Source organism: Arvicola amphibius, chromosome 11 (assembly GCF_903992535.2).
Source record: "Arvicola amphibius chromosome 11, mArvAmp1.2, whole genome shotgun sequence".
NCBI classification, from domain to species: Eukaryota; Metazoa; Chordata; class Mammalia; order Rodentia; family Cricetidae; genus Arvicola; species Arvicola amphibius.
In genome coordinates this window covers 81463798-81478669 of record NC_052057.2, presented here as the reverse complement: position 1 = coordinate 81478669, position 14872 = coordinate 81463798, and the positions used below count along the sequence as shown (strand labels likewise).

General features: G+C 41.1%; 1 protein-coding gene across 2 annotated transcripts in view; it reads left to right on the top strand.

The window, feature by feature from the left end:
• The window catches only part of Klhl32 (kelch like family member 32), a 219245-nt gene that overhangs the window by 114461 nt on the left and 89912 nt on the right, over positions 1 to 14872 (top strand). For both annotated transcript variants that reach the window (XM_038347465.1, XM_038347466.1), the window contains one exon: positions 4663 to 4761. In XM_038347465.1, the coding sequence (XP_038203393.1) occupies positions 4663 to 4761 (99 nt within the window). The remainder of the gene's footprint in view (positions 1 to 4662; positions 4762 to 14872) is intronic.

Sequence of the window (14872 nt, the reverse complement as noted above, 5' to 3'; positions counted from 1 at the left end):
CCTTGTGATGGCTTCAAAAACTTTCCACAAATCCAGAGGAGCTTCAGCTTTGTCCCAACCTGAATAGGTGAGGCACACACTTGGTCTTATGCATCTTGAATTTTCTTTGTCTCTTTGTCTTCTGCACATCTGTATTTCTTCATCTGAGCTGAATTTTTCTAGACTGGCAGATGCTACAGATGTTTCCAGTCAGAGAGATTAGCTCCTTCTCTAACAGGTGCTTTCAGCTCTCAGGGGACTTCTCTCCTTTGCTGGAGCTTGGACGCAAGCCCCATCCAGTTGATTAGAATGCCAGCGTCAAGAGGGATGGCTGTACTTTTCGGAAGGATCTGAAGTTGGTTTTGGTCAATGTTTGGTCACAGCACAGGGGAAACAAATGAGAAAGTTGTCTGCTATAAATGTGTTTGAGAGCCTTTAGTTTTAAAGAGTCTTATTGGCCAATTTTTCAATCACTATATACTGTAAAGCACAAGGAGTAAAGCCCCGGCTTACTCCCGCCCAAGCACAAATTCTTTGGAAAAATGCAGACTGGTTAGTCCCCAGATGGCAGCAGGGCATCAACTGCAAAGACTCTGGTCAATGACGTTCACACATGCTGATTGTTTCTAAAAACGATAAACAGTTGTCCTGGCAGTTTCTGTCTGCAAACCTTTCAAAGGACTTAGGGATTTTCTTATTCTAAAGTTTCAAAGGACTTAGGGATTTTCTTATTCTAAAGTTTCTTTTAGAAAATCGTATACTGAGATGAGGAAACAAGCCTGCTGAATAAAAACATAAAACAAAGGCAAAACAATCCCAGGATGGGTTTCTGATGGGAGGGTTTCTCACAGCCAACCCACTGGACGTGTTCCACAGGCTACGGAATATCCATCTTGTCTCCCTGTGATATCTGTCTTTGTGTTTGGCATTACCACACCTTGGAGGTTATCATGAATGCCGGTTGTGTGAAGTGACTGCCACTGACAGGGATGGCACTCTAAAACTATCCTTTCTAATCCATCAGGTCCCTGTTCTCCGCCTTAGGCTGGGCCTCTTCAGGCAGTCTGTTTGCCACTCTTGCTCCTCTGATGGGAGGTGGTACTCATTTCCGCATGTCAGTCAAAGTTCCTTCCTTGAGGATTTGCAGAAATTTAAATGTCTGTTCTGACCAGAAGAAAAAAAAAACAGCTGTTAAAAAATTTCCAGAGCAAGAAGAGTGTTTGCATTTTTGATTCCTGTGCCTTACTTTTCCGCATCTTTACTTCAGTGGGGCACAGAAATATAAACTATAGCTCTTTTTCTTCTGTTCCTGTGTCAGATTAATCACTAACATAAATTTTGAAACAAGCATTGTGTAGGAGTTAGTTATCCAAATTTTTAATTAAATAACCACCTCAGTACAGAGCGATAGCCATGTGCCTAGGCATTGTTCTTATGTGGTGCGGATGCAGAACTGGACAAATTTATTCCCTTCTGGAGTTCCCCATCAAGAGAGTCCTTGGCAGAGTAGAGCGTTCCCTTAGGTAAGACTTCAAAGTAAAAGAACAAATAACAATGGGCAGAGATAACATCATCTAATTGGATGTTCAGAACATCCCGCAGAAGACAGCAGGAGGATTGAGGCAGGCAGCTGGAGTACCCACATTGAACTTTCACCTTATGTAGCGGCTTCCCATGGTTGGCCAGACTTCCAGCATCTTTTTCCCACCTTAGGCATGCTTATATCACGAGATAAGCAGTAGTCATATGTATTGAAAATACTTCACCTAACACCTGTTTTCAGGGACAAATGGTCTTACTGTTGAAATTTTATGTTATATTCCTTCCCTGTCACAGAGTTAGAAAGTGAAGCCACCATCCCTAGATACAGGACCTTGGAAGACACTTTGAAACAAACTTGCTTGGATCTGAAATGGAGTTGGGATAACCCCACTTCCAAAGCCAGCTTCTCAGTGAGCTCAAAGAATACCTAACACTTTGCCAATTAAATTTACACTACAAATGTAATGAGCAGAAGTCTAAAGGAAGAATGGAAGGAGCAATGCAGGCCGAGAGATTTGGTTGATAATATTTTAAAGAGGCAAAGGAGAAGGCAGGGTCAGAAGTCAGGAGACAGGAGTTAAGTCTGAGAAAATGGAGTACATTGGGCTAGACTGATAATAATGGAAGTGGTGAGCTGTGAATGTTTAGCCTCTGGAGCTGTTCTGATGTATGAGCCAACAGGAGGGCTCATAGGTGGCCTGTGAAGTAGGAGAAAAATAAGAGGACCACAGGATGGTCCTCCACCAAGGTCAGATCAGCTTCTCCTCAAAGGGAACACAGTGCAGAGAATCATGATGGTCAAGGTGATAAGAATATATGTGAAGATGAATGCTCAGCTCTCATAGAACATCCACGCCATCCCTTCCGTGTTCAACAAACATCATGGAAAAGGGGCAGAAAGAATGTAAGAGCTGGATGCCACCCCCATGAACTCACAGCAGCTGAGGTTACCTGCACAGGGCACACACACACGCACGCGCACACACACACACACACACACACACACACACACAAAAGCAAAAAACTGGATGAATGACAATATTTGCCAATATTCAGTTCAGAAATGGGAGAGGAGCTCATGGGTCCCGGATCCTCCCCAGGAGCTACTGCAATTAATAGCTTCTGAGGAGGGAAGGCATAGGCTTCAATGGTCTAGCATCTAATGAGTTTCACGTGCTTCGGTTGATAGCTCAACACGCATGCCTGTGCAGGCAGCTCAGGTTCACCTCAAAGGTTCATAAAGCAAACAACAAAAGGAATAAAAGAAAATGACTTGATAGGGGGAAAGGGACTTGTCTGGAGAATGGGAAAGTTTGGTGGGGGAAGTGGCAGTAGAGAAGACTGGGTGGTGAGTATGACCTGGACACATTATATATGTATATAAAGTTATCAAAGAATAATAATGACTACAGGGTTTTCCTAAATAACTGTCATATTGCTGAGATGGCAGAATTATAAAAGGGGTAGGGTGGTGAGCAGTAGATAAAGATCAAGAGTCTGGTCTGTGGCATACTAGGGGTTCAAGCTGCCCTCTAGACAGCCCAAAAATCCATGCTGAGGTGGTAGTTGGATACCAGGTTCTACTCAGCTTGAGGGATTGACCTAACTGGGGCAGCAAGGGAATGAAGAAAAGGCAGACACACAGACACGTGTGAAGAAAAGATGTGGTACAGCAGGTTGTGCTCACTCTGATGGAAAGTACCAGCTTTGGCAGTAGGCCAGAATCTCAGTTTGGGCAGAAGACTAAAAGGTGGCTGGGAAGAACCAAGTTGATCTCTTGAGAAAGGATGACCCAGGTAGAGAGGACAGATTTGGTTGATAGGATGAATCGAGGAGACAGGTTTCTTTTATACAGTGGAACAAGGAGGCAGGGTTAGCCTATCTCTAGTAGACATCCCTGTAGAGGAGCGGGTTCAGTCATCCCAGAGGAGGAAGATGTAACTAATAGTTTTGACATACTGGTCAATTGTTCACTAACAGTTCTCCTTGGACCACAGGAAGGCTTTGCCATCTCTCCAAGCCTTACCTGGGGAGGGTCTGAGACATTGGTGTTTTTGACATGGCCCTACCCATGTCAACAATACACGTTCACTCAGGGCTTCATGCATTTCCCAGTTGTAGATCAGAGTCTGGGGTATGGAGACAGAAACATTTTGGAGTTCCAACAGCATATAAATGCCCTGAAAGTCACAGGATTTCAGGGTGAGCAGAGACGAGAGAGAAAGCTTTTTGGACCAAGCTGTGGTCATTTCCAAAGCACAGAGACTGGGGATGAGAATGGTTTATGAAGCAAAGGAAAATCAAGAAAGAATATTGACCCAGAGACAAGAGATGGATGGCCTCACTTGGAGAAGGTGTGTACTCGCTGTTCCCATGTGGACATGCTAACGGCCAATGGACTTGGAGACATAGATGTCCAGGGGCTAGATTGTGAACATCTGGGCTCAGATGTGCCTGGGACAGCACTAAAGGCCTCCTGTAGCTCTCTGTCACTGGAGTTAATGTCTTCACCATGGTGTGTCTTTATCTGACTTTTTTCAGTGGCTGGTAGCAGCAGTCCAATAGTTGGGCTTAATCAGGAAGAAGTAGATAATTGGTCTCTCCAGATATCTGAGTTGTTCTCTTTCCTTGTGAGGCTCACTAACTCATGAAAATGATACTTGTATTTTAAATAAAGAAGACTAGAGAAACAAAAATGAAGAATATGAAAGTTTGTGATTATGCAGGTCTTGTAAGTAGAAAAATACATATATAGTACCCACCCCACTCTCAGGATACCCACCCACTCTCACGGTACCCACCCACTCTCACGGTACCCACCCACTCCCATGGTACCCATCCACTCCCATGGTACCCACCCCACTGCAGCCAGAGGAGATGCAAGTACCCTGCCCTAAAACACCACTCACTAAACCATGATGAACTGAAGAGTCTGGAATATACTTTGAAAAATTAGAACTGTTTCATTTTGCATTTTCATGTTACAAAATGAATGTTACAAGACTACTGTGTTCTTTGAAAATGTTCATATTTTCTTACAAAAATGAAGAAATTAAGCTGAGTTTTGCATGTAGGAAAAGCTGTTGACCCATGTAAAAATCAAATAATTCTTCTGTTTATTCATAATTAATTACCTTACAGATTTTGTTGGAGCCAGGTGTGATCCAGGATGTGTTGGCAGCTGGGAGTCACCTACAGCTGTTGGAGCTTCTCAACTTGTGTTCCCACTATCTCATCCAGGTAAGTCTGCTTACCTCTACTAATGGCCCTTCCCATTCCCTCACCTTGCAGTTGTAAACTGTCCCCTACCAACAGAGGCCGATGACAGAAAAATTACACTCGTGTGTGTGTGTGTGTGTGTGTGTGTGTGTGTGTGTACCCTGTGCTAATAGGTTTTCGAGGACACAGTTGAGAGGATCCTTGGAAGACAGCCGTGGTTCCTGTATCCTGTCACTGACAGGGACATGTAATCTTTCCTCTCCACCTACTTCTCAGGTAGTAGACTGATCAGCACTCATACATAGCCCTCCCCACAGGAACTCAGCACCCATGCATAGGCCTCCCCACAGGGACTCAGCACCCATGCATAGCCCTCCCCACAGGGACTCAACACCCATGCATAGTCCTCCCCACAGGGACTCAGCACCCATGCATAGGCCTCCCCACAGGGACTCAGCACCCATGCATAGCCCTCCCCACAGGGACTCAACACCCATGCATAGCCCTCACCACAGGGACTCAGCACCCATGCATAGGCCTCCCCACAGGGACTCAACACCCATGCATATAGTCCTCCCCACAGGGACTCAGCACCCATGCATAGTCCTCCCCACAGGGACTCAACACCCATGCATAGGCCTCCTCACAGGATCTCAGCACCCATGCACAGTCCTCCCCACAGGGACTCAGCACCCATGCATAGACCTCCCCACAGGGACTCAGAACCCATGCACAATCCTCCCCACAGGGTCTCAGCACCCATGCATAGGCCTCCCCACAGGGTCTCAGCACCCATGCACAGTCCTCCCCACAGGGACTCAGCACCCATGCACAGGCTTCCCCATAGCATTCTGGGGAGATAATATTGGTCCTGGTTTAAAGGAATGCTTCTTGTGGAAATGACCACAGATGAAGGAAAAGCTGAACACCCACTGAAGACTCAGTAACAGAAGTTAATGTGTCATAGAGTCCCATATAATTAATAATCCTGTGAACACCCAAGGCAGCGACCTGCGCATCCTGTCCCTGACTTGCTGGATGGTGGGAATGGCTCTGTGAGAGAAATGGAAAGAAATTCATACACGCCATGCTGTTGTGTGTTTACAAGTGTTTTACATTCATTCTTCACAATAAATTTACACATTAAAAAAATAAGATGTCAGAGATTCAAAATGTACCAAGTTTGCTTGAGGCAATGTGGCTGCTGGGGGAGGTAGGGCTTTCTAATTCCAAAAACATTTTTTCTCTTGTAAAAAAAAAAAAAAAATCTGTTTCTTTTTTGTTTTTTGTCTTTTGGGTTTTTTTATTTTGTTGTTGTTGTTTTGGGGGGTTGTTGTTGTTGTTGTTGTTGAGACAGAGTCTCTTCACCAGCCTTGAGTCTTGAGTAGGCCTGAGTGATTGACTGAGCTAACAGGAGCTCACCAACACCAGTCAGACCAGGAAGAAATAAATAAGCATAGGTCCAAACTAGTCCCTCTGAATGTGGTTGACAGTTGCATGGCTGGGGCAGACTGAGGGGCCACTGGCAGTGGCGCCAAGATTTATCCCTACTTTGTGTACTGGCTTTTTGGGAACCTATTCTCTTTAAATAGATACCTTTCTCAGCCTAGATATAGTAGGGAGGACCTTGGACCCTCCCTAAAGCCATGTGCCTTACCCTCTCTGAGGACTGGATAGGGGTGGGATTGGAAGGTATGTGGAGTGAATGGGAGGAAGGGAAGGAGTGGAAACTTAAATTTGTATGTATAATGAAAAAAGAAAATTTGTTTTCTTTTTCAAAAAAAAAATACCTGTTAGGTAAGATGTTGAATGGCTATGGAAACATCGTGGCTCTGAGACTTTTATTTTACAGTTAAGCTTACATTTAATTAAAAATAATTAATTTATTATTAATTTATGATTTATTATATTGATCTGATGCCTTTGGCAAGGCTAATATTCTGCCTTTGTCACATACAGCCTTACTGTATGTGTGTCTATGTGTGCGTGTGTATGTCTGTGTCTGTCTATGTGTGTCTGTTTGTCTATGTGTGTCTCTATGTGTCTGTGCTCACATGCACACACAGCCACAGCAAGAGTGTGTAGAGACAGAGGACAACCTATGAATGTCACTTCTTCCCTTCCACCATGTATGTCCTAGGGCACAAGGTTAGGTCATTAGCAACAAACACGTTTACCTCCTTAATCATCTTTCGGCCCTCAGTATTCCTTTCTATTTCAGGATTCTCCCATTTATTCCTTGGTCTCACTTCCCCCTTGCATTTATTACAATCTAATGAAAAGTAATTAAAATAATGAATCTACACACTTATTCTAGTATCTTTGTGCATATTAGCAAGAAGAAAAAAATCTTATATTCCTACCCAATTACTTCGTTATCCTTTATAATCATTTTCTCTAAATCTGAGTTTGTCTAAATGTGCTGTAAATGGGTCCTCTATCACTCTCCTCTGCTATCCATTACAGAATTGTCGAAGTTCCTCCTCATTGGTATCTATCTTCTTTTTTTTTCTCTGACGAAGCTGGGAAGCAGGAACCAGCACTTGCCAGGGTGACAGTGTGAGGACTACCAGCCATTTACGCAGGGAAGAGTACAGTTTATGAACTTTTCATCATTATCTCTGCACATTCACCTTCGCAGTAAAAGTTCAACTATTTGATCTGGTTTTCTTTTCTTTTCTTCTCCATAGTTTTGTGTGGTATGGGAGGGCTATTTCCATTCTGCTAGCAGTCAACAGGAATCGTCTAGAAAATTTACAAGACTGCACAAGTGTGTGGTTGGCTTTGAAATTGAAATTATCTTTATTTGACATTTCTGCCTCAAATACTACTACCCAAGCTTTAATAAGCACCACTAGATTCACTTTCCATTGGCAGTTAATACTCAGTGACACGTAGACAGAAATTTATAGTAGTATAGCTGTTGAGGATTATATATTAGACATATATTATCATGCCTATTGTAAATAGTATGTGTCTACCTGGTTTTTAGAGATGAGCATTCCAGATGAGCACTAGAAGTCCATGGGCGTTTCCCCTGCCCCATCAGATCAGTTTGTTGAGACCTAAGTCACTGTGCACTTTGCAGCTGAGCTCTTGCATTGGTTTCAGTCAGGTCAGGGGCAATCTGAATAAAGCTATACATTGTGGAAAGTTATTACCCAGGCTTTTCAGCAGTGGTTGAAACTCAGTTTTCACAGATAAAGTCCTTTACTTCTATTATGTGACCTTGACCTTGTTATCAGTGGTTGTTGGAAGACATTGAGCTTGTAGAAGGAAACTGACTTCATGGGAACCCAAGCCCCGTGTCTGTAGAAACACCAGTACCTCACTGGTGTTTCCAATATAAATGTCACTTCTCTAGGATAAAGTCTGCAGATTGGGTCAACATGCTTTTGTATTATATCTTCTTAGTGTAGCCTTATATATCTTCACTCTTTTGGCAGTATTGCTCAACTGAGTTTTAAAGTCATATAGAAGCATCATTGAATATATAAAAAGATTTTTTTCATGAAAATTCCCCAGTGCTTATAATGTACAAAGAAGTTGTGTTCTGTTAACAATGCTAATGTGTTTGCCATCCTTGTTGGAGCCTTTGTCCAACTAGGCTTTTAAAAAGTATTGCCACTACGAAGTCTGCTATTATCTTGTAGTACTTAAATTTCTCCTATTTCTTTGGTAAAAGACAAATGACTCCTATAGAAACACTTTTTTGTTTTTTTTTTCTAGTTCTTATTTTAAAAGTGTCCAAGGAGAACCCTATGCAGAAGTCCCCAACCTCCTCAGCCATTAGCAGACACCTTGGTAACTTCTGACACTTGAATGCTGTTGTTCCACCCCCACCCTAAGGCCCACTCCTCCCCTACCCCCAGAGAAGAAAAGGGACAGTTTGGGGTCAAAGTGTGGGCTCCATTTTCCTGCCTTTTTAAGATTCACAACAAGGTCCAGTCTGAAATAAAATATGAGTAATTCTTCATTCTACCTTACCCACTGTATTCTTCTAAAAGTTTCCCTAGAAATGTGAACCAGTTCATTAAAGATGAATTGACTTCTGTTGAAGATGGGTGCTATCAAGTGTGTGTATGACTTTGCTTTTCAGCCTTCATGTGCTTGCATGAATTTTTTCTTCTATTATAAATGCTGTTAAGAATACCTCTGGAGATCACTTCCTGAATGAGAGGTTTAGTATGCCCACTGGTTTACTGGGCTCGTTCTCAAACACTACTTTTTCCCAGCTAAATTCTGGACTTCTGTTGTTGTTTGTTTTGGTTTTCAAAACAGAGTATCCCAGGCCTGCCTCTAACTCCTGCCTCTGCCTTCAGTGTGCTGGGATTACAGGCATGGATCATCACACTCAGCCTTCTCAGCAATTTTGTATTAACTCTTGAACTTTACCAGCTAAATCCTTTTTATATATATTTATTATTTAAAACAACTTTCAAATTTAAATAGATTTTGACCATATTGTTCCCTTACCACAAGTCCTTTCAGATCCTGTCTCCATCCTTAGCTACACAAAACTTTAGGTTTGTTCTCAAAAAAAGAAAGAAAAAGAAAAGAAAGGAAACACAAAAACATAGAAACAATACAACAAAACCTCCCCCAAATAAAGAAAACACCACCCCCAAAAGAAACAAATTTTTTTTAAAAACCCACTAAACTGCAACCAAATAAAAGAATACAAAAAAAATTGTAGAGTTCATTATATGTTAGTCAACTACTCCTAAATATGAGCTTCACCCTGAAGTCATTGATATACTCAGTGTCACACCATTGGAGAAAATGGATCTTTCCTCTCTAAGCAGAGATATAAATGACAGCTCAGTTGTTAACCTTTACCCTAGTGACTGGGTTTTTATTCATTAATTGATTTTTTAAATATAACAAAATAAAATATAATAAGATAAAACAAAACGCATATCGAAGTTGGACAGACAACCACAAGGCAGAAAAGAGCCCAAGAGAAGGCACAAGAATAAGAGTCCTGGGCTGGAAAGATGGCTCAGAGGTTAAGAGCATTGCCTGCTCTTCCAAAGGTCCTGAGTTCAATTCCCAGCAACCACATGGTGGATGACAACCATCTGTAATGGGGTATGGTGCCCTCTTCTGGCCTGCAGGGCATACACACAGACAGAATATTGTATACATAATAAATAAATATTAAAAAAAAGAATAAGAGTCCCATTTGTTTGCATACTCAGGAATCCCCTAAATATACTCATCTGGAAGCCATAATATAAGTGCACAGGACCTGGTGCAGACCCATGCAGGCCTTGTTTATTCTACTTCAGTTTCTGTGAGTTCATATGAGCTTTGTTTGTGTTAATTTAGAGGGCCTCATTTGTTTGGTGTCCTCCAAGCCCTCTGGTCCTTACACTCTTCCCACATCCTCTTCCATGGGGTTCCCTCAGCTCTGAGGAGAGGAATTTGATGGAGACAATCCATTTAGGCCTGTCTCTTGCTCTTTGCATAATAATGGATGTGGGTCTCTATTTTTGTCCCATCTGCTTTGGAAGAAGCTTCTCTGATGATGGCTGAACAAGGTACTGATCTATGACTACAGTCGAATATTATTAGCAATCATTTTATCATTACATTTTTTGCTTTTATTGAGACCAGTATTATTCGATTTTGCCCTAGTTCCCTGGGCTATCTAGTCTTAGGTGCCTCATCACCCAAGAAGTGTTGAATATGGGTTGTATCTCATGGAGTGAGCCTTAAGTCAGATCAGTTACTTGATTACTCCCACAAGGTTTGAGTCACCATTGCCCTAGCATATCTCTCTCTCTTCCTCCCTCCCTCTCTCTCTCTCTCTCCCCCCCTCCCCCCCCCTCCCCCCCCCCTCCCCCTCCCTCCCCCTCTCTCTCTCTCTCTCTCTCTCTCTCTCTCTCTCTCTCTCTCTCTCTCTCTCTCTCTCTCTCTCTATCTATCTCTTTTTGCCCTAGCATATCTCTATACACAGTTGTGGATTAAGGGTTTGTGGCTAACAGCGTTATGTTTCTCTTTTGTTAGCATGCAGAGTATCTACCAAAGATGCTGGAACATAAAGGTGAAGGCTTTATGTAGGCACCAACTCGACATCTCCCTATTCAGTGAGTTGTATAGGTGTTGTCTTTAGCAATGAGGCCTTGCTACCAGTTTGTAGAGTGACTAATAATTTTGGGAACAGCCTGGGTTGTTTGGGGATTTCCATAGGACCTCCTTGACCAACAACTCAATTAGATGTAAGTACTGGAAGCTTCCTTGGATGACAAGAGATTGCCAGTTGGGGCTCATCCATTATTTGGTGATTTTACTTAGATGTCTTCATTTTTGTATATATTTTAGGAGGTTTCTACTGTATTAGGTTTCCATACTACCCCTCAAATGCCCCTTAATTTTATTTTATTTTATTTTTTTTATTTTTTTTTTTTTTACCTAAAAACGTATTTTATTCTGAAGTTGTGCTTTGGATTTTCCCCAATCCAACATCGGCTGAGTAAGTCTTAGGTTCACACAAAGCATCTTCAAGCATAGATACAATATTCCAGTTATCAACACCATTTTAAAGAACAGACCATTTTACACAAATGTGACATACAAATCAGACGCCACCGCATTGCAGCTCCCTGGAAGATCTATGTTCTCTTCTGAACCGAAGTCCATGCACACCAGCCCTTCCAGTGGTCTGTTCATCCTGGTGCTGGAGGATTTCCCATCTCCTCGGGGACAGACAACTGGAAATGCTGGTCTCTGCCAGCCCCTTAATTTTAGATGTCTTTCCACGTATTCTTTCCCACAACCCCCTTTTTCCTCCCCCTCCTCACTTGATCCTCCCATTACAGCCCCCTTCCCTCCATATCTATCTATAATATTTACCTTTCCTAATGAGACCTGTATGTTCCTCTAGTGTCTTACTCTATACTTACCCTTTGTGGTTCTATGGATTGTAGTTTGAATATCCTTGACTGAAGAGTTCCACATATAATATAATCCACATATGAGGGAATATGTACTATATTTGTCTTTCTGGGTCTGGGCTACCTCACTTCAGGATGATTTTTCTTTTACTAATTCCATTCATTTGCCTGCAAATTTCATGATGTCATTTTTTTAACAGCCAAATAATACTCTAATGTGTAAACGTACCACATTTTCTTTACCCATTCTTCTGTTGAGGGGCATCTAAGTTGTTTCTAATTTCTGTCTATTATGAATGTAGCAGCAATGAACATGATTGAACAGGGGTCTCTATTTTTCAATTTTGTGGAGTATAGGTTTTAAAATATGTCCTTATAATTCTCTGGATTTTCTTTAGTGTTTTTTTGTTATATTCCCCTTTCATTTCTAATTTTGTTAATCTGGATTTTCCATCTCTGCTTCTTAGTTAATTTGGATAAGATTTTAGATAATAAAATAATAAATATTTGATAAATAATATTAATTTCCTTAAAGAACCGATTCTTTGTTTCATTTGTTTGTTTGTTTCAATTTCATAGATTTCACCCATGAATTTGGTGATTTCTTACCATCTACTTTTTTTACATATGTTCTTTTGTTTTTGTTCTAATTTTCAGATGTGCTGTTAAGTTGTTAGTGTGAGATATATCCATTTTTTAAATGTAAGCAGCTAGTCTAGATCTTGCCTTTTAGAACAATCTTTATTATGCTCCATACTTTGCGTATGTTTTTATTCATTTTCATTGAATTCTAGAAAGCTTTTAAGTTCTTTCTTTTTTGACCCATTTTTTTATTCAGAATAGATTTGTTCAAGTTTCTGTGAGTTTGTAAGCTTTCTGGGTTTTTTCTGCCATTTTGGTGTCCAGCTTTAATCCATGGTGCTCTGGTAGAATTCAGCCTATTATTTCAATTTCTTGTATTTGTTGATACTTGCTTTGTGTCCCAGTATGTGGCCAGTTTTGGAGAATGTTCCATGGGTGCTGAGAAGATATATTCTCTTGTGTTTAGATGAAATGTTCTGTAGGTATCTGTTAGATCCATTAGAATCATAACATCTGTTAGTTACAGTATTTCTCTGTTTTTGTCTGAATGACATGGCCATTAGTGAGAGTAGAGTATTGAAGTCTTTCACTATCATATGAGAATCAATATATTATTCAAGCTTTAATAGTGTTTTCTTTACAAACATGGGTTTGTAAAATATCTCTGTCCTTTTGAGATATTTTTGTCCATTTGAGGCATATATATTAAGAACTGAAATGTCCTCTTGGTGGATTTTTCCATTAATGCATATGTAATGTCTTTCCCTATATCTTCTGATTAGCTTCGGTTTGAAGTATATTTTATTAGACCTTAAGATGGATATACCAGCTTGCTTCTTAGGCCTATTAACTTAGAATATCTTCTTCCATACTTTTACCATGAGGTAATGTCTTTATTGAAGTTTAGATGTGTTCCTTAGATGTAGGAGAAGGATGGATCCTGTTTACACATCAATTCTGTTTATCTGTGTCTTTTTATTAGGGAATTGAGACCGTTGATGTTGAGAATTATCAGTGGTTAGTGTTTGTTGATAACTGTTTTGTTGTTGTTGGAGGTGGTGGTGGTGGTGATGGTGGTGGAGGTGGTGGTGGTGGTGGTGGTGTGTGTGTGTGTGTGTGTGTGTGTGTGTGTGTGTGTGTGTGTGTGTTTCCTCTCTTGACTTTGCTGGTCTGGGATTACTTATTCCCTGTGTTTTCTTGTATGTAGTTAACTTCTTTAGGTTGGAGTTTACCTTCTGGTGCCTTCTATATGACTGGATTTACAGGTGGACATTGCTTAAATTTGATTTTGTCACAGAATGTTTTACTTTCTCCATCTATGGTGACTGGAAGTTTTGGTTGGTGCAGTAGTCTGGGTGGGCCTCTTTGGTCTCTTAGAGGCTGTAGTGAATCTGTCTCCACTGAGAAGTCAGGTGTTATTCTACTGGGTCTGCCTTTATATGTTATCTTGTCTTTTCCTTGCAGATCTTAATATTCTTTCTTTGTTCTGTGCATATAGTGTTTTGATGATTATGTGCTGAGGGGATTTTTCTTTTGGTTCTAGTCTATTTGGTGTTCTGTAAGCTTCTTATACTTGGATAGCATGTCCTGCTTTATGTTAGGAAATTTTTCTTCTATGATTTTGTTGAAATATTTTCTATGTCTTTGACCTGTCTTTTTCTCCTTCCTCTATTCCTCTTATTCTTATATTTAGTCTTTTCATAATGTCCCAGATTTTCTGGATGTTTTGTACCAGGAGATTTTCAGATGTAACATTTTCTTTGACCACAATATCCATTTCTTCTATTGTGTCTTCATTGCCTGAATTTTTTTCTTCTATTTCTTGTATGCTGGTGGTGAAGCTTGCCGCTGAGGTTCCTGTTTCATTTCCTGAATTTTTCATTTCCAGATTTCCTTCAGTTTGGGTTTTCTTTATTGAGCCTGTTTCTACTGTCAGGTCTTAGATGATTTTTTTCATGCCTTCCACTGTTTTTATTTTCATACATTTATGTAAGGGTTTTATTTGTTTCTTTTCTAAGAACCTCTATCATGCCCATAAAGGCTGTTTTAAGCTCTTTTCCTCATGCCTCAGCTATGTTAGACTATTCAGGGCCTGCTGTGGTAAGGATGGCTGGGCCTTAGTAGAAACATATTGATGTAGCTGTTATTAATTGTTGAGTGTTTTGGGGGTAGGGTTGATTTTTCAAGACAGGGTTTCTCTATGTATCCCTGGCTGTACTGGAACTTGCTCTGTAGACCAGGCTGGCCTTGAATGCAGAGATAGACCTGCCTCTGCCTCCTGAATGCTAGAATTAAAGGCTTGCCCCCACCACTGCCCCAACCTGTGTTTTTACACTGACCTGTAGGTTTCTGGGGTAGGTAATTGTAATCTAGCTGGTAATATCTGGAATTGTCTTTTTTTGGTGGGTGTTTTGTTCTTTGTGTTTTGTTTTCTATATGGTTCAAAGGAGAGTGTGGTGGCTGTATGTTGCCAGATGGAAAACCTTATGGGGTCCTGACAGGTGTGGGCACAGGAGGTTCCAGGTAAAATGTGTTTCTAGATATTGGGACCCGAGACTTGAATCTTAGGAATGGGCTGAGGCCAGTGGAGGGGCTTGAAAGAGGAAGGAAAGGAGGGTGTTCCACCAGGATATGCTTAGTTAATCCCCCAG